At 39.6% G+C, this 18,809-nt stretch overlaps 1 protein-coding gene across 1 annotated transcript in view; it reads left to right on the forward strand.

Annotated features, from left to right (window-relative positions):
* LOC131692818 (solute carrier family 22 member 13) overlaps positions 1 to 7,823 on the forward strand; it is a 1,403,565-nt gene extending 1,395,742 nt beyond the window's left edge. The window contains exon 9 of the mRNA XM_058980108.1: positions 7,521 to 7,823. Within this exon, the coding sequence (XP_058836091.1) occupies positions 7,521 to 7,703 (183 nt within the window). The 3' untranslated portion in view covers positions 7,704 to 7,823. The remainder of the gene's footprint in view (positions 1 to 7,520) is intronic.
* The last annotated feature ends 10,986 nt before the right edge of the window (positions 7,824 to 18,809 follow it).

The following is an 18,809-nucleotide window of genomic DNA, read 5'->3' on the forward strand; positions in this document are numbered from 1 at the left end:
GTTAGCACGCGTAGAAGAAGTAAAGAAGTGTTTCCAGGCAGTAGAGCCCGGAAAGTTAAGCCCAACCTCATTCACAGAGCACAGGATTGTCATCAAAGATGAATTCCAAGGTGCGGCACCCGTTTGCCGATATCCTTATCACATGAGCCCAAAGAAACTGTCAAAGGTCTGGGAAGAAGTTGACCGATGGCGGTCTATGGGGATTATCGAGGAATCTGATTCGGATTGGTCGCTTAATATTGTGGCGGTCACGAAACCAGACGACTCAATTCGCCTTTGTCTAGACGCTAGGCCTCTCAATGAGCGTACTGTACGAGATGCATACCCTCTGCCCCACCCTGGGCGAATATTGGGCGGCTTACCCAAGGCGAAGTACCTGTCTACTATAGACTTGAAGGAGGCCTTTCTCCAGGTACCCCTGGCCAAGGATAGTCGCAAATATACCGCTTTCAGTGTTCCCGGCAGGGGTATGTTCCAATTTACTCGTCTACCATTTGGTCTCGTCAACAGCCCCGCTACTCTGGCGCGACTGATGGACCAGGTTCTAGGACGCGGTAAATGGGAACCTTACGTTTTCGTCTACCTAGATGACATCATCGTCGTAAGCGAAACGTTCGAGCATCACATACAGTTGCTCAAAACAGTGGCCGATTGTCTAGCAAGAGCCAACCTAACCATCAATTTGGAAAAATCCCGTTTTGGAGTCCCCGAACTAAAGTTTCTTGGTTATTTGTTGAATCGGGACGGACTCAAGGTCAATCCTGACAAAATTCAACCCATTCTCGACTACGAGAGACCGGTTACCGTGACGAAACTACGTCGTTTCCTCGGTATGTGCGGTTATTACCGCCGCTTCATTGATCGTTTCAGTGAGGTCACTGCTCCCTTGAGCGATCTGCTCAAAACGAAAACCAAGAGCTTAGTTTGGAACTCCGAGGCAGAACTCGCGTTCCTTAAAATTAAGGAACTTCTAGTCACTCCTCCAGTTTTAGTCCCACCAGACTTCTCCAAAGAGTTCATCCTTCAGACAGACGCTAGTGACGTAGCAGTCGCTGCTGTTCTGGTGCAGGAGTATCCCGAGGGCGAGAAAGTAGTTGCTTACTTTTCGCACAAACTGACCACTCCCCAAAGGAACTATCATGCAACTGAAAAGGAAGGTCTGGCGGTGATAATGGCGGTTGAACACTTTCGAGGTTACTTGGAAGGTTATCATTTTCGACTGGTCACTGATTCGTCAGCGATTACATGGATACTGAAGACTAAATGGAAAACCAGTTCACGTTTGAGTCGTTGGAGTTTAGAATTGCAACTCTACGACATGTCTATTGAGCACCGGAAAGGCAAGGACAATGTCATTCCAGATGCGTTATCCCGGGCCGTAGCAGCCGTTTCCGCTTTGTCCACCTCAGACTGGTACTGTTCCATGAAGTCCAAAGTTATCCAAAATCCTGACGACTATGCCGACTTCAAAGTAGAAAATGATCAACTTTTCAAGTATGTAAACTCGAAAGTTGTTCCGTGCGACTCGCGGTTCAGTTGGAAACTCGTCCCAGCACCCGAGTTCCGTCAAGATTTGATTCAACGTACCCACGAAAATTTGCTTCACGTGGGATACGATAAAACGATCCACGAAGTGCAGTTACGATATTACTGGCCTCGTATGGGATCTGAAGTACGAAAGTTTATTCGAGAATGTGGGACGTGCAAGGAAATCAAAGCTCCTTTCGTCCCAGTCCAGCCCGAAATGGGTCAGTCGCGTGCGACTAATGCACCATGGCGAATGGTTTCTGTGGACTATATTGGTCCTCTTCCAAAAAGCTAACGTGGCAATCAACACTTGCTTGTCGTCCTCGACGTCTTCAGCAAGTACGTCATGTTAACCCCCGTTCGCAAAATCGCTAGTACGTCACTCTGTACGATACTGCGCGAACAGTGGTTCAATCGCCATGGCAGCCCGAAAATTCTGCTAAGCGACAATGCCTCCACTTTCACCTCGAAGGAGTTCAGTCAATTCATAAAAGAAACCAACGTCAAACATTGGCTGAACTCCCGCTATCATTCGCAGGCTAACCCAGTGGAACGAACAAATTGCTCGATAAACACCGCAATCCGGGCATATGCTCGAACCGAGCAGCGCAATTGGGATGTCCACATCACCGATGTGGAGCGCATCCTAAATACTACCGCTCATTCCTCCACTGGGTTTAGTCCTCATTTCATTATACACGGGTGTGAAATGGCATCTGCCGATGACTTCAGCAGGATTTCCGGTGAGGGTGACCTAGAAACAAGACACAAACAGATAGACAAAATCCGGGAGATTGTGGTCAAAAATTTGGCAAAGGCAAGCGAGGGCATTCGACATCAGTACAACTTGCGTCATCGAAAGTTCTCCAAACCTTTTGAAAGGGGACAAATGGTGTACCGGCGAAACATGAAGTTGTCGAATGCACTCGAGTCTTACAATGCTAAACTTGGACCACAATACTTACCGGCAAAAATTGTCTCAAAAAGAGCTGGGGGATTTAGCAGGTAAAAATCTCGGAGTTTGGCCAGCAGATCTCCTTAAACCAGCATAAAAACAATATTTTCCGTGCCGTCTGTGGACTGACGGTATGCTTTTATATGGATTACTCACTTGGGAGTTTTTCAAAAGCTGCCGTCAGTTCCCGACGGCAACCCCACGGACTTTGGTCCGAATAAAACCAAAATAAGTTTCTCCGTCTTCTCTATCTTCATTCTAGAAGACCGAAACTGCCGTATGAAAGGTTTTTAAAACACACTTTCTATACCTTTTTCGGCGCGCCGCTCGAGCAGCGGCGTAATCAAATTATCGCACTTAATGTATGGTCGGGGACCCGTCTTGGCCACAGAGGGATAGAATTATCCACTTAAATAAACACACAAATCTTACGCCGTGGTCCCCGAACGCATCAATAACACTTTCTGCCGTGGTCGGCAAACAAAAACAAAATTCTTTTGCGCCCCACTCGCGCGGTGAGGTAACCAACTATTTACATGTAATATATGCTCCGGTACCGGAGACGATAACGATAGGGTGTAATTCTCCACTAAAGAAACACAAATCCACTATCCGTGCCATTCTCCCGGGTACCGGACGCATCTAAATACACTTTTTTTCCAAAAAAAACCCTCTTAGTGGGGAATACTCGCACCTACGGGTGCACTAAATTATATAAAATCTCCCTTGTTTGGGCACTGAACCGAATAAAAATTCTTTTCCCTTCTTCGATAGTGACACAAAAAAACTCAAGCGGCTGATTCCCGACCGAAACTATCACGAGAAATCGCGCGGAAACGGTATAAAAATCGCGAATAAAAACAATTTGCGACCGCCAATTTCGCGTTTTGTTTTTATTTACAATTTTGATGATTCATTCATCATATCGAATGGATCATCGATTTGACATTTTCCTCGATGTTCGCACCAATGCTCTGCATCATGCAGGTGTAGCCCGATTCGGATCAGGATGGTATGGGTGTTAGGGGGAGATGTGGGTTAAAAAAGCGCCACGCATCTTCGATCTCGAATCGAATAACAAAATTTTATTTCGCATAATTTTGGGTTTGTGGTTAAACCTGGGATGGTTCGTTTGATTTCAGCGGGAATCATTTTGATATTTTTAAATTATGCGAAAGACATTCTTTGGTCCCTCTCAAACGTTTCTTTTCCAATGTACGAAGCGTTTTGAGGCGAAAAGGGACGAATATACAAAATTTTTTGTCCGGAATGTCTGTGAGTGGGAGAAACGATGACGTGTTAAGCGGTATGGTATGTGTGAATGTATGAGTGCCGAATCATATTGAAGGAATGAATGCATGTGTGAATGATAAGATGAAATTGTTTTGGGGTCAATTCGAAGCGCTTATCGGAATGTGAATGATCGAGTAGGCCAGTGATTGAGGATGAATGAATGGGATAATTGTATGAATGAATTTGGATTGAAACCCCAGCACAAGCTTGTAGTATTGGTACCGTTAGGACACGAAAGGCATTTCTGGACAGTCGAGAAAACAAACGAACAAAATAATGCCGACAACCGTTCCCCTGCAAGTTGGAACATTGAAAATTGTCAATGTCACTTGCAGAATTTTAGGAATATCGAGTTGTTACCGATCATGTTTTCAGATTGGATTTAGGGTTCAACCCATACCGGGTAATGACGATGGCTGATAGCCTCTCGCTTTGCGTATGCTGTCAGTATTATCAGACCAAACACAGGCAAACTTTTCACCAATGAGGACATCCGGTCGATTAATTTTTTTTGGTGAATTTTGATAAATTGCGGAAGAAATAATTAGGTGTAGTTAGTTTTTCTTTGTTTATTTATTTATTTATTCATTGCGTATTATTATTGTATCGGTGTTAGGTTAGAAAAAAAATTGTTGCAAATTTTTTTTCCACCCGGTGTGGGTGAGATTGTAACCCGTCAGGGTAACAATTAGCACTGGGTGGAAATATACCTATTTGTGCGTACTCTCTCCGTAGAGTGTATTGTTATTGCAACATAACTCACCGCTGGTCATTATGCTCGTTCATGTTTTTGATGTAAATTTCGTTTAAATAATAGTCCATGAACGTTGTTATTAGTCCAGATAGGTGTAGTAATTTTTGTTGTGTATTTGTAAATAAATAGCATAGGGTTTAGTTAGGTTACCGCTCTCCTTTCGCTGCAAAAGTGGTCTGACTATGCTGTGCTATAGCGATGACAGCTATGCGGCGGTGCGATTTTTTGGTGCTTGTTTTGGTCGAGTGCGGAAGGCGGCCATCGTGAAAATAGGGAAAGTGACGAACCACGGCGATAGACAGACGTCCGCCAGATTACGTGTTTTGTTTTCGGGACAGTTTCCCGCCACGATAGTGAAGTGCGCGAGTGCGACGGTAAAATCACCCGTCGAGATTGCCGGCCCGTGGTTCGGGCACAGTGAAAATTACGGTGTCGGTTCGCCAACAGGGGTAAGCTAACAGTCAAGGAGTTTATTCGCTTCCCCGGCTAAATAATAAGGAACCGTGACATCGACCGTTCTCGCTATAGAGGATAAGTCGAACGAGCCTAGCTCTCCTCTATAGCTAATAGCCAAGGAGAACGAAGCAGGGCGGACAAAGGTTCCCCCTGGGAAGTACACTGCGGTGACTTCCAGGATCGTTTGCGGCGAGCAAGACGATCCGGCGATAATTCGCCAACGTCGCTAGGGAGGTTCCAACAAAAGAGCCAAGCTCACCTCCCTAGCTAAACGCCAAGGACCGCTGCCGGAGCAGCCAACGCCATTCCGGGAGAACTCGGCCGTTGTAGTCCCGGCCGGTCGGAAGAAACCGCCCGCCCTCACGCCAACGGTAGCATCAGATCAGTGAATCACCAGCAGTCGCAGTGAAGTGGAGAGTTGGAGGACAATAAAGTCGGTAAATTTAGTAGTTTATTTGCTTGTTTACTTTTGTGTTGTGACGAAAATCCGAAATTCTGTAGAGGCACCTAGGCCGCCCTGAAAAGAAGGGTTCGCCGGGCAAACAAGAACCCGAGTAGTGGGCAAACCCATACTTACAAAACCGATACCGCGATGAATGCATAAAGGTGCTCTTATATATACTTACCAAGTGTAATAAGAATGAAAGACATTTCCATAATGTTATATTGTACGAACCAGCTATTAAATCATAGTCTAGAGAAATGAGAAAGGCAAAATTGCACCTCTAGGTGGATTAAAACAGGTTTTTCAGTTCAATTTTACCGTGGCCGTTTTTTCTTTTGCAAAATTTTAGAACTCGAATAATGATTTCTTTTCTTGTATATTTGTAGTGCCATGTATAATAATAAAATGTAATATATGCATTTGACAGCTTTTAATGAACATAAACAACGCAAACATTCTCGTGTTCATGATTGAGAAAGACACAATTGCACCGCTAGGTGGATCAAAACAGGTTTTTCCTGTGCAGAGTCCCTAAGTTCCTCCGGTTTCAGTCCCGATAATATTCAATTATCATTTGCCAATCTTCTGGATGCTCGATTCCATGAGTTAAGTTGCATCATAAAGAATTAGCCTTAAGCTAAGTAAGTTTCATTAACGCTGCGCCTTGTATATGCGACGGCAATGTTTAATAACAACAAAATTGTTTGCTTATGCCACGACCCTACTGTAGCAGGGGCATGGTATCACCTTATGGAACAGTCCATTGTTTTTAATTGAATCGGCCAGCGACCGACAGTTCTAGAGAGAGCTTTAGAAATGCTTTCAAAAAACTTCGTGCATTTCTCTCAGAGAAGCGCGAAAGTGATCTAAACCCGCGTTGTTAAAAAGTCTTTTAAACCAGAGTTAAGAGGTCAGTCGGTAATTAGTCAGTCGTTCGAGGTAGTAGTTAGTGTTCGCACGCATAGTAGGCGTGCGCGTGCGTCAGTCGTAATAAGTTAATTAGCGTTCGCGCGCGTGCGGAAGTTAGTCGGTACTCAGCCAATCAGGGTTTTAAAAACGGAATTATTCTGAGCGAAGATTACGCTGAAGCGAAAGTGATTTGGGCGCTGATACGGTAGTATTTCAGGATTATAATAAAACTGTGTTGAAAAAGGTAACTGTGAAGAATTATTCCTTCAACTGCTCTGAGGATAAGGAGAACACATCCAGAACGGTGGCGCGTTTTTACTCTGGTTGATCCTACCAGTAATATACGCTTGTCTCAAAAGGTTAAGCCATGCATATCTAAGTACAAACAGATTTAATGTGAAACCGCATAAGGCTTAGTATAACAGCTATAATTTACAAGATCATTACTAGTTACTTGGATAACTGTGGAAAATAAAACTATTCACCTGAGATATTGACCAATGCGTTGCGTTGCGTTGCGAAGCACGGTGCTATTCGTAGATTGCATACTAACGATTATCATGTTGCATATAGGTAGCTCAACTCATCTTGCTTGTGAGATAAATGATTTTCCTGAGATATTGACAAATAACTACAAAAAGTTCTCAAAAACACGTTTTTCTAAAATTTCTGGAAAAAGGCTTTGAAAAAGAAAATGGATATGATTTTCGTGTTCGTGGGTAGCTACCCAAAATTGACTTGGAAAACATCTTTATTTTCACAAAATGAAATCATCTCAAAATTTGCAATCTAGTACAGTCATCAAACATTACGAAAAAATTACCACCGAGTTGGTCTCAATTCAAACTATCGCCATGCTTGTTAGCACGAAGCGTGGAGGACGAAACTTTAAATAATTCCAAAAAAACACAGCTTCGACCGATACTTTTACTGAACTTTGGGCTAGCAATATCGTAAATTCAATTTTTTAAAGTGAATTTATTGCGTTTCGAAGCTAAACATTATTTACATTTGTAAGCATCGCCATTTCCACTTGACTTATTTTAGTAGTTATTCTCGATCCAGATAATTGGCGCACTATGAAATATTCATTAATCTAAATTGGAATCACCTAAACATGTATTATTTGTTACTTATGTACTTTTAACAATACAGTTATAATACCTGCTCTTTTTTTTTAGATTTGGCTTTTGAGTGCCCCTTTTGTTGGCGCTACTATCATCTTTGGACAACTACTTCCACAAACTATATTCGGATCACTAACCCTTATTGGTGGAATAATTGCTGGAAGCATTCACAGTCCACAAACACATCCGTGTATAAAAAAACTGCAGTTCAGCCAGAAAGTGCATTGCATCAATTGAATAACAAAGGAGACACATCATACACAACTAACCCGAAATACTAGCATAAAATTGTATTATACAATGTTTTGAATATTCCGAGTATTTTCACATTTATTAATGCAATCGTTTTGTCATGGAATCTAAGTTATAAATACAAACTCGCCTAATAGAAAACTATTTGTAATATAGTGTGAACGATTAATTTGCTTTATGTAACATGTCAACTATTAGGGATATCGCTTCATTTATATTCATTTATTTCTTTATTTGTTTATTTATTGTTCAGTAGTGTAATACTACGTTCACACTACAGAGTTAAAACACGTTATAATAATTATGTCAAATGTCATCAAGATAGCGTTAAAACACGTTTTAACTCGTAGTATAATACTACGTTCACACGGCTCTATCCCATTTGGCATAATGTCATTTGGCATAATGCCCTTTGCCATAATGCTATTTGGCATAATGACCATTTGGCATGATGACCATTTGGCATAATGACCATTTGGCATAATGTCAAATTGGCATAACAGTCGTTTGGCATAAAGGTAATTTAGCATAATGGTCATTTGGCATAATACCATTTGGCATAATGGTCATTTGTCATAATGCCATTTGGCATAATACCATTTGGCATAATGTCATTTGGCATAATGCCATTTGACATAATGCCATTTGGCTTATTTCGTCTGCGTTTTTCTATCGAGGGGAGCACTGCACCTTCCCTTTGGTGTTTGCTCTGATGGTAAACAAATCAGAATCTCTCTATAGAGCAGTATTGTCTAAGCTTATCGAAATGGCTGATGAGATCGACGTTGAATTGCATTCAGAAGTGATTTTAACAGATTTGGAAAGACTCTTATCAATGCGTTTGCCGAAGAGTTCCCTGGTTTAAGGCATGATGGATGTTTTTTTTTTTCATTTAAGCATGAACTGGTGGAAATATATCCAACAAAATCGTTTGTTGCAGATTTTTAAATAAAAATGAAAACTATTTGAATACATACAAAAAAACCTGTTTTAACCCACCTAGCGGTTCAATTGTGCCTTTCTCATTTCTATAAACTACGGCTCGGTGGCAGGTTATTTTCAACATAATTGTGGAAATATCCATTACATTCTTAGTACACTTTGCACTTATACACAATGGCTTGCCAGCCACGAACTTGATGAAATACGTGTCGACGGTGAAACACTTGAAACAAAAAAATATCATACTTAATTAGCCTAATCAGCATTAGTTCAATGTTATCTGCTTCCTAACTCATTTTGTCCGCTGGTGACCGCTCAGAAAAAATTGAATAAATTGCAAAGACTAGCATGTATTGCAACAACTGGGGTGATTCGAAGCACACCTTCCGTGGCTCTAAATGCTCTTCTAAATCTCCTACCGCTTCATCAGTTCGTGGAATTGCAGGCAGAAAAAAGTGCCTTGCAGTTAACTCGATCTACAAAAATTTTAGAAGGAGATATGACAGGACATCTAACGATCCTCAAAAAATTCAATATACATCCTATTTCACATTCAATAATAGACTGGATGCAGACGAAGGCAAACCATGAAATTCCCTATAATGTGATTGTAGCAAGCAGACATGTGTGGGAAACAGGTGATGTGTGTTACTACCACCTATTGTAGCAAAACAACCGTTTTATTGCAATGGCCTGCTCTTACACTACTACTTGTTCAATCTTTGCCCATTGATCATAGTCAGCTAAACACTGTATGAAGGGCCAAAAAGGAGAAAGGTGTCCGTTGGGCAATTCGCTTACTCGAGAGTAATCACTTCGCTTATACGGTCCACGGGAGTGTTTAAGAATCGCCTTCCAATGTTTAGATCTCATGAATCAACCGTAAAGAAAGCCATTAAGCCGTATGAATAAAAACTAGCATTTGCTCAGCTTCTTGAGATTCGAGCAGTCGAGCAGCTGCGTTGAGCATTTACTCAAGTTGGTATGAATAAAACTTTGCTTTGACAGTTGCTTTCTCAATTTGAGCATTTGCTTTTCGAACATCTGATTTGGTATGAATAAAGTTACAAATCGTGAGTAAATGCTCAGCGAATGCCAAGCAAAAGGTCGATATTTCTGAGTATGATCGGTTGCATGCTAGAATTTTTTTTATTCACGAAAATTGAAATATAGTACAGAGAAAAACTTACAGCAATCGTTTCCTTCGAATAACGGGTAAATCGGATACGCAGCATATCCAAAATTTGAATAAGGTTCATTTTTGAAAAAAAAAAATCTGCAAGTAGTGCTTGTTGGCTGCTGTTTGTTTCAACGGATGGCAGAAATGTTTCCTCCGTATGGAGAAGCTTGGTAGGAATTTGGGTTGTTATTAGGAAGGATTCCCTATGCAATGGGTAATGCAAATGTATAAATTTATGTATGGATCATCTAGCGAAGAACCATGCTGCACTGTTTTGGAGTGTAACTATGGTCTATGTAATACTTCTGAGCGTTCGGTTAATTGTAAGTTCAGTACACTACGGAACAACACTCGCTGTTCACAAACACAAGGATGAATTGAGAAATCGACGTTGACAGCAAATATAATCATAGGGGAGAACAACAATTGCTGTGGCAAAGGTAGTTCTTGTAACCCAGACATGATGCATGAAACTGCTAACAGTAAAATAACAACCTGACATAATTTATACTAACGTTGAGGATTTCGTAAGCTAATAAAAATTTTATAATAAGTGGTTTAATTGTAGACTAAAATGTTTCAAAACAATAGCTATATGATTATGAAACTACACATTAAACCAATATAATAATATTAAAAGCAGTTGAACAATCCAGGTGTTTCTTCGAATCAGTAAGGTCACAGAGAACAGACATCTATGATCGAAAAAAAAAATTTAAAAAACGTGTGTAAACATTTGAATTATTGCCTATCTCGAGATAAACTAGCGTTTTGTCGATTTGTTGCTATATGTGACATAAATAAGTGCGAACGAAACAAAAATAAACGTCTAACCGTTTTTTCGCTTACACTAATGCAAAGTGAACATGCGCGTAATTTGGCGCATGGCTGAAATGTCACGATGTGGATTTTAGAAAAGATTCGCAATAATATACGATAAACACTAGCGCCGCCACACCAACCCATCCAACTATCCGTCAAATCCATTCCGGAACCAGTTCGAAATCCTGAATGGATTCAGTATGGAATCTTGCTCAAAGAAATCAGATTCCGACTCTATCGGTTGATGCATTTGAGCTGGAATTCATGCTGGAAGTCCGAACCGGTTCCGGATTAGTTAGACTGGGTAGAGGAATAACCGCTGTCAATTCTATCGAACTCAGTCACAAAAAACATGACGACAGTAGCGCACCTGGTTTGGATATCCCAACTACCTTCGAAACCGTTAGAGATTTTACACAAGTTGAATACTGAAGATGGACGTTTGCTCTCTGTGGTAAGGTATTGCAGATTTGCAGGTAGCACAGTCTTAGGCCACAGCTCTACAATCTTCTCATACACTTGCTACGCGTACACATAACCATGGAGTGCAGAAACCCCGAAATCGAAGATTTTGTTCAAGTTCGCTGGTAAACGATATTGACACTGACATTTGCTACATTTCCAGTTCTTTTGATCGACGTGGATTACTGGGATGATGTAGAATGGGCCGTTTATTCAACGAATTTGTAAAAATATAAATTTTTCTGGTGGTCTTTATATCTAGCTTAGTAGACACGTTCATGTATAAATTGCTTTCTGCGAATCTTTCCACTGTTAACTGGTACTAGGTTTTGTAAATTAACTAGTTGAAACGATTCAATCTTTTTCTCGGATTTCAAGGAAAATTTGACTTTCATATTAAGCAAATATTATCGTATTTTTTAAAGGAAAGGAAAGGTTGATAACCCCTTAAACTAGAATCCTGTTCCCATCTTTGATCGAATAGTACAGGAATAAGACATTAAGTTGAGTACAATGGAATTTAATAAAGTTAAAAAATATGCGATTGTCACTATCGAAACCCTCTATACTAAAAATATGCTGATTTCGATTTTAGATCAGGTTCGCTCTAGGTTCGCTCGAAACTGTCACTTTTATATAGATTTTGTAAACATTAGAGCGAACCTAGAGCGACTCGAATGTAAAACCGAAATCGGCATTAGAAGGCTTCTACATGAAAGAAACTGTCTCGCCGAACTCGAGAGTAATTATTTTAAAACCAGCCTGCGAACACAATTCGTATCGACCGATTGCAAGGGTTTTCTATATCCAGAATCTGTCGGAGAAAACTTTCGCCAAAAGTTTAGATACTTTGCTTTAGACGAACGGTATGTTACCAGATATCATGTTTGGCTTTGTCAATGAATCTTTTGCAGTTTTCGATAGATCCATTAAATTAATAAAAAATACATAATTCAACTAAACTCAACTTTATAATAATCAGTCCAGTTTCTCATCTTGCTCAATTCAGAAGCTATAAATCGCTCCGCTGCTATAGCAGGCCAAGGGATCAAATTTATCCGGGCGCCGCCGCTTTGTCTATTCGCAAAAGCAAAAATTGATTCCTTCTACCTTGGGACGAGACTTGGCGATAGATGTTTTCTTTTTCTTTTTTTCTGTTTATTTTATCGTTTGTCTCACACAGCCTTTCTTTTTGCCTCACATAGTTTAAATGGACTGGTTGCATTTTAAGTTCGTTTTTTTGCTATCTGCATGTCTCGTCTCAGCTTCTACCTAGTGTGTGAAACGTGAACAAACAATGAGTGACAGCGCAAAGTAAGAGTATATCCCGTTGCGGATAAACTGTGTTGCTGTTGACTTCTCGAAATGTCCGGTAAGACTATCGATTTGTGAAGTGGACCAATTGTTGAAGTTGAATATGAATCTCAACATAGCAGAAGTTAGTGCTGTACAATTCCATCATTTACGGCATGAGGTACTGATAGCGTTTAAAAACATTAGTAAAGCAGAATCATTCGCTTCGCAGAACAACTAGAAACACGTCGTCGAATGTAATGACATTTTATACAGTATCCCAACGTATATTGATAATGACAGTATTGAAATAAAGCTACATGACCTGGCACCACGTACTAGTTCCGCCGCTATCAAACAACTAATGCAAAATACGGTGAGGAAGATAGTGTTAAGGAAGATACTTGGAGGTATTTCTTCCCAGGACTTCGCAATAGCGTTCGTGTAGTGAGAATGCGGCCGACGAAACCTATTCCCTCCTACTTGATCATCTCAGGCAGATGCTCTCAAGGTATTGCACATTCTCAACGAACACTAGTCACGTACCCAGAGCAGATTCCTACGTGCCAATATTGCGATCAGCCGCTACACCACGGAAAACCTTGCACAGAGGCTGCTAAGGGAATTGCCCCTGCTACGACCGAAGCCAGTATACAGTCGTCGTATGCTAAACCACAACCGGTTGGTAAATCAACGACTGCTGACCAGGCAGCAACAAACACCAACGTTGAGCTCGGGCCCAGTACCACTAAACTATATAATGAAAAAATCTAGAAGAAAACTTATGATGAAAAAACAGTTTTTAAGGGGCCTTTTACAAATAATGTCCCATATCTCAAAAAACTCAAAAGTTAGAGAGTTGAAGTCTTCAGGTAAAATGTTTGTAACGAGTTTTTCTACAACTGAAACTGCTGAAGTAAGTATTTGTCTATCTGAATTATTGAAGAAAATAAATTTCGTAACTCACTATTAGGGGGATTAATCATCAATCCGATAAAACAGAAAGAAGGGGAGTTCTACTCCAAGAAACTTTCTCAAAGACATAATATTGCTAAAGTCAATCGTTTTGACGCTATCTAAAAACCCCCTTTTTTGCTCTTTGGGACCACTGTGCTATGGACAGTTGAAAGTTAATTTTAGTTTTTACATATTGTAAAAATATTAAAAGACCCATGGCCAAGGGGCAGATTACTTGCGATGCATTTCCAAAAATCAGCGAAATTAAATGCATTTATTTCCATCAAAATACAAATTCATAATGTATTTTCCGTTGCGTGTAATGTATTTTGCGTTGCGTGTAAGACGTAAAAACCCTACGAAAAACTAGCCCTACATTCAACACGTTTGTTTGTTGAACAAACTTTTCTGTGAGGGATTGCAAAGTTGATGCAAAAATGGAATTTAAATGCATTTTTTCTAAGTTAATGCAAATTTGTTATACATTCTTAGAGTGATCTGCCCTTATCCCACGGCTCAGTGATGCTAACGCATTGAGCCGTATCAAATAAACAAGAAAAAAACTTTACAATAATGTAAACATTTATTTCACCAACTTCAGAAACTTAAATTTTTAACAGATTGCTTACGAAAATGTGAGCAAGTCGTTGCGCTTCAGTTAGAATCGCAGTACTCTACACCCTACTGGGTAACTCCTGAGCAGGCTCGGCCTACCACCGTGGACTAGAGCGAGTACGTTATGACGAACAGCCTACGACGGACCTTTGCACCTATTGGCTGACCCGCCGAGTTTAACCTTCTAGACAGGCCAGCCGGTAGGTGCAAAGGTTCGCCGCTAACCTGTTCACCGCTGAAGACTAGATCGAGTAGATCACGACTAATTACATTCCATTATCTCTAGAATCTCGATGAAGACAGAGTTCAAGTAGTAGGATGTAAATTTTTCCTTCTTCATTGTTAGATAATAAATAACCCCTTTTCCCTGCACAGATGCGACTTACATCGTCACTATTATAAAAAATCGTAACACATGTTATCGTTTCTATTCCTATTGCAGCAGAGCTTAAACTCTGCAATGTCTGAGTTTTTTTCTACGTGGGTAATGGACAGCTCCCAGGTTGAAACAAATGTTGCATCCATCTTGTAAGTAACTCATGGATTTCCAGCTTGTAAGTAACTCATGGACATCCACAGGAATCATTCTCATGATTCCCACCGCATTTCCCGCAACGGACCTTATTGCTACAATGTTAATTTAATATATTACCAGCTATCGTTGCACGCCTAAAACCGATATGAATTTCATATGTCCCTGAGCATTACTATATACGTAATATGTAGAAATACTACCAAATATTTTAATATAACTGCTCTCGTATTTTGATACTCATCTCAAAACTATTGAACAATAACAATATTGTCATATTTGCACATGAAAAACGTATTGGAGTTATTCGCTCTTAGCGTAAAAAATCTTATATTGTAAGTTTAAAAGCAATACTTTTAAACAAATCCACATTTCCTATTAACATAAAAGTGGTACTTCGAAAATAACAATATGATTTAGTTGTGTTTCTCTAAGATTCCAAATTTTACCAATATTTTTCTGAGTGTATCGTATTAATCAACATTAGGATTAACTTTGACAAACTTTCAAGGCATCATCTATACCAGTGTTTCTCAACCTGGGCCCCCGAGCACCTAGCGGGCCGTGAAACCGTTGCTGAGGGTCCGCGAAGAAAAATATCTTTCCCGAGTGGAAATTGAAATTTCAAGTCTTGTTTCCAAACAGACTGAAACGAATTTATTCGTGGGGGTTCGCTACAACCCACGGTGATTTCTAATTCCGTGGTACGAAAAAGGTTGAGAACCACTGATCTACATATATGAAAGCGATAAAGCATTTTTTCCCGCCGGAGTAAAGTGTCGTTGATAAAATCAAAAAAAAAAGATAAAGCATTCGACTTTCGAAGCTGAAGCATCTTGCTGGGGTACTCCATTAATCAAAAAATATATTTTCACGTGCTGCTTCAAAAATCAATTTCACCAAAACACCAATCTGCTTGCAGTTAGTCCTTTAAGGGCCGATTTCTTCACCATCACTTAGCGTTCAAGCCAGGATTAAACGTACTGGTGAACCTGGTTTAAAAATTAAGCGAGGGTGAAAAAATCGGCCATAAGTGTTTCCGATAACGGTGTATACTTCCTATAATCTCAAGTCAGTCCCATGTAGATAGGGAATCCCATAGAACATGGGACTGACTTGCGATTATGGGCAGTATACTGCTGTTTCAATTCCCTCTCAGGTTTCTCACTATCCTGGCTGATACCAGTAAACTGATGGCACGTATAGTTCCGTAACTTTTACATTATCACTTGGTTGTAGGGAACAGCCCTCGGTAGCACAAGTGATCGTTTTCGTTCAAACTGCATTGCTAAATAGGAATACCGGGCCGATATTCATTAAGTAAAAAACTGTTCCATTCATTGTAGACCCATCTCCGAACGGGTTGACATAAATTTCGTGACTAAAAATTTTCTTTTGAACGCATTGCCTGTGTGAATGTTCCGATCGCATGAAAACCAGCTGTTTAATTTGCGCTGACTGCTGCTCGATTTACTTTTGCCTTTTGTGTGGTTAAAGTATATGATGGCAATTGTGTCATCCGAGATAGTGAGTTTGGCGATCGTTTTCACACAATCCGGTAGCACAGTACGTGATTTCTCTGTAGCTCATATGAAATAACACTACACTATGCAATGAAACTGCGCTATTTAATCGACATCTTCATTTCATTATCAAATGCGACCCCTGGCTTTCAGCTTGCTGGCGTAAAACTATATAATATTGTTAACTGGGCTTGTGAATGCGTCGAGAACTATATTTTAATCGTTGCATAAACATTTTTTGGCCCTGAAAAAAATGATTCTATAGTTCAACATTCACTTAAAGAACGAATATACCTGATATTACCAGTATTTTGAAACACGTAGGAATGTCGATCTCGGCCCCGGTTTCTTGATAGCGGGGCTGGTGGATCAGATACAGGCAGATACACTGGAAGCAGGAGAGTTGCTTATTCTGACATTTCTTTTCGCTGAAGTCACCTAGCATTCACGAAGAGAGTTGGTTTGCTAATGTAAATCGCTGTAAACTTCCGCAGGTGCAGTTCATGGACCATTTCAAGCCGTCAACATAGCACTTCACCTTATTTTTTTGATAGCAGGCTTTTTGGATACTTTTTATACATACTGTTTTCCTTTGATCCTGCTTGGTTTACTTATTTTACGCAACTGGATTGTGTTATCTCTGATAAACGAAGGCATATTTTTATTTCTGCACAGCAGCATCACCCGCAATTGCAGCAACGGCGCAGCGTGGGAACAACCTGGTTCTCCACCAAGAATGCTTTATCTTAACTTTAACACGGCGTAGATCAAGTCTATAAGAAAATAGTATAATCTGCATCAAATATTCAGAAAAACTTTTCCACTTACCTTTTCAATGCAGTTGGGAGCAACCATTTATGGCAGAATATTGACGGAGTAAAAGCTATGTTCGAAATTCGAACATGCTAAAGTCCAACCTGAGTAAAGTATACTTTTATTCATACCAAGTTGAGCAAATGCTACGAGAGTTTACTTTGCTCAGAATCGAGCAGAGTAAACGTGTCTTGAGCAAATGCTAACTTTTATTCATACGGCTTATTGTGTTGTAGAGCATTTCCAATAGGTGGGGAGAAGAGCCCGCCCTTTATCCACGAAATGTTATCGGCAGTAAGTTGGCATTTCCACTCTCCCTGTCCAAATCGTTTCAATCGGGTGCTCTGGTGGTCCCTCCCAGTCCCAATATATTGTTATGTTGGTAGTGGTACATGTAATATGATTTGGTTTGAAAATTATCAAAATTGTATACATACGCTTGTGGTCTTCACTATCATCAATACCCAATGTGTATCCTCGGCAATGCACTGTAGTGTTCGCATGATACAGTCGTAAATTGGGTCGTTGTCGCGATTTAGCAAATCAAAATGCGTCTCTCGTACCCTCAGCTCCATTTGGATTTTTTTTCCGATTCTCACTAGTAGTACGCCTTGGTGATTCCAATTGTCAGTTCTGTTCTCTTGTGTTGTGTATCTATATTTCCAGTACTAATCGTACTGATCGTCGAGGCAACTGGTCAACATTTCAGTCCAGTTTCTGAAATTCTCGTTAGAGATCCTGAATTTGAAGAACTAATAGCGATACTAGTATATTTAGTCTACCTATCCTGAAAGAAGATAATTAGTAATAAATATAAGGTTGTCTTTATAGTTCTGTTTTCGAAGATTCTTCCGCCTACTGAAAATAGAGAATGAAATAAAGGAAAGAGATCGGATTAGATGCAACGGGATTCTCGAAACGTCAATGAGCTTCGCAATTTCACATTTACCGAACTACTGGAGAGCATATATATCGTTATTTGACAGACCAACTTGCCCGACTTGACTGCGAAGACGTAAAACGTGCGTTTTTTTTGCTGAATTGTTGAATGTTTTATATCAAAACGTAAACAACACTGAATCCAATTGATGTTTTGTAAGTTTTGAAGCAATATGGACTCCAATACCATAATGCGTCCTATTTTTGATCATTCCAAAAACGAAAAAAGATTCATTTATGCTTCTTTTATATTTGTTTATTTATTCACATTTCTTTATTTGATTATATATTTAATTAGTATGAATTTATTTTGTATAGGGAAATTTTGTATAAATTCTCCCCCCCATACATAGACATGCATATACACAAATACACCCATACATATATACTATTTAAATACTAGTTTACTTTTTCATTGAACAGTTTTTATTTATTTATCTATTTATTTAATTATGTATTTCTTAAGTTGTTTATTTATTTATTTGTTTCATTATTTCGTTATTGATTGTTTTATTCATTTGTTTATTTATCTACTTGTTCATATTTAAAAAAATTATTTTCAATCAGTCAATCTTCCATCTAACCTAACACTCATCAATGAATCGACCAATTAGTGCAATAGTTAACGCATCAATCAGTCCTCGGACCCATCAGTGAATCGATAAGCATTCCATTGCCTGTTCACCTTTCCATTCACCTAGCCACTTCTTAGGTCAGTCAACCAGCCAACAAATCGCTCAACCAACCAGTCAAATAATCAACGTTTGTTTTTTTTTCGTTTTCATCAATTTTTTTTTTGCATTTTATAATTTTAGTTTGTATGTTTGTTTATTTAGTCTTTTTCTTTACTTTTTATTGCCTGTTTATTTATTTACTGTTACACCCACTGAATCATATACTAAATTAGTTGTTTGTCCTTTTAATTCATTATTGTATCCATTAATCTGTTAGTTATACATTCCTTTATTCATTGATCGCTCAATTAGCCAATCAACCAACCAATTGATCAGTCT

This window comes from Topomyia yanbarensis, chromosome 3, assembly GCF_030247195.1.
Source record: "Topomyia yanbarensis strain Yona2022 chromosome 3, ASM3024719v1, whole genome shotgun sequence".
Lineage (NCBI taxonomy): Eukaryota > Metazoa > Arthropoda > Insecta > Diptera > Culicidae > Topomyia > Topomyia yanbarensis.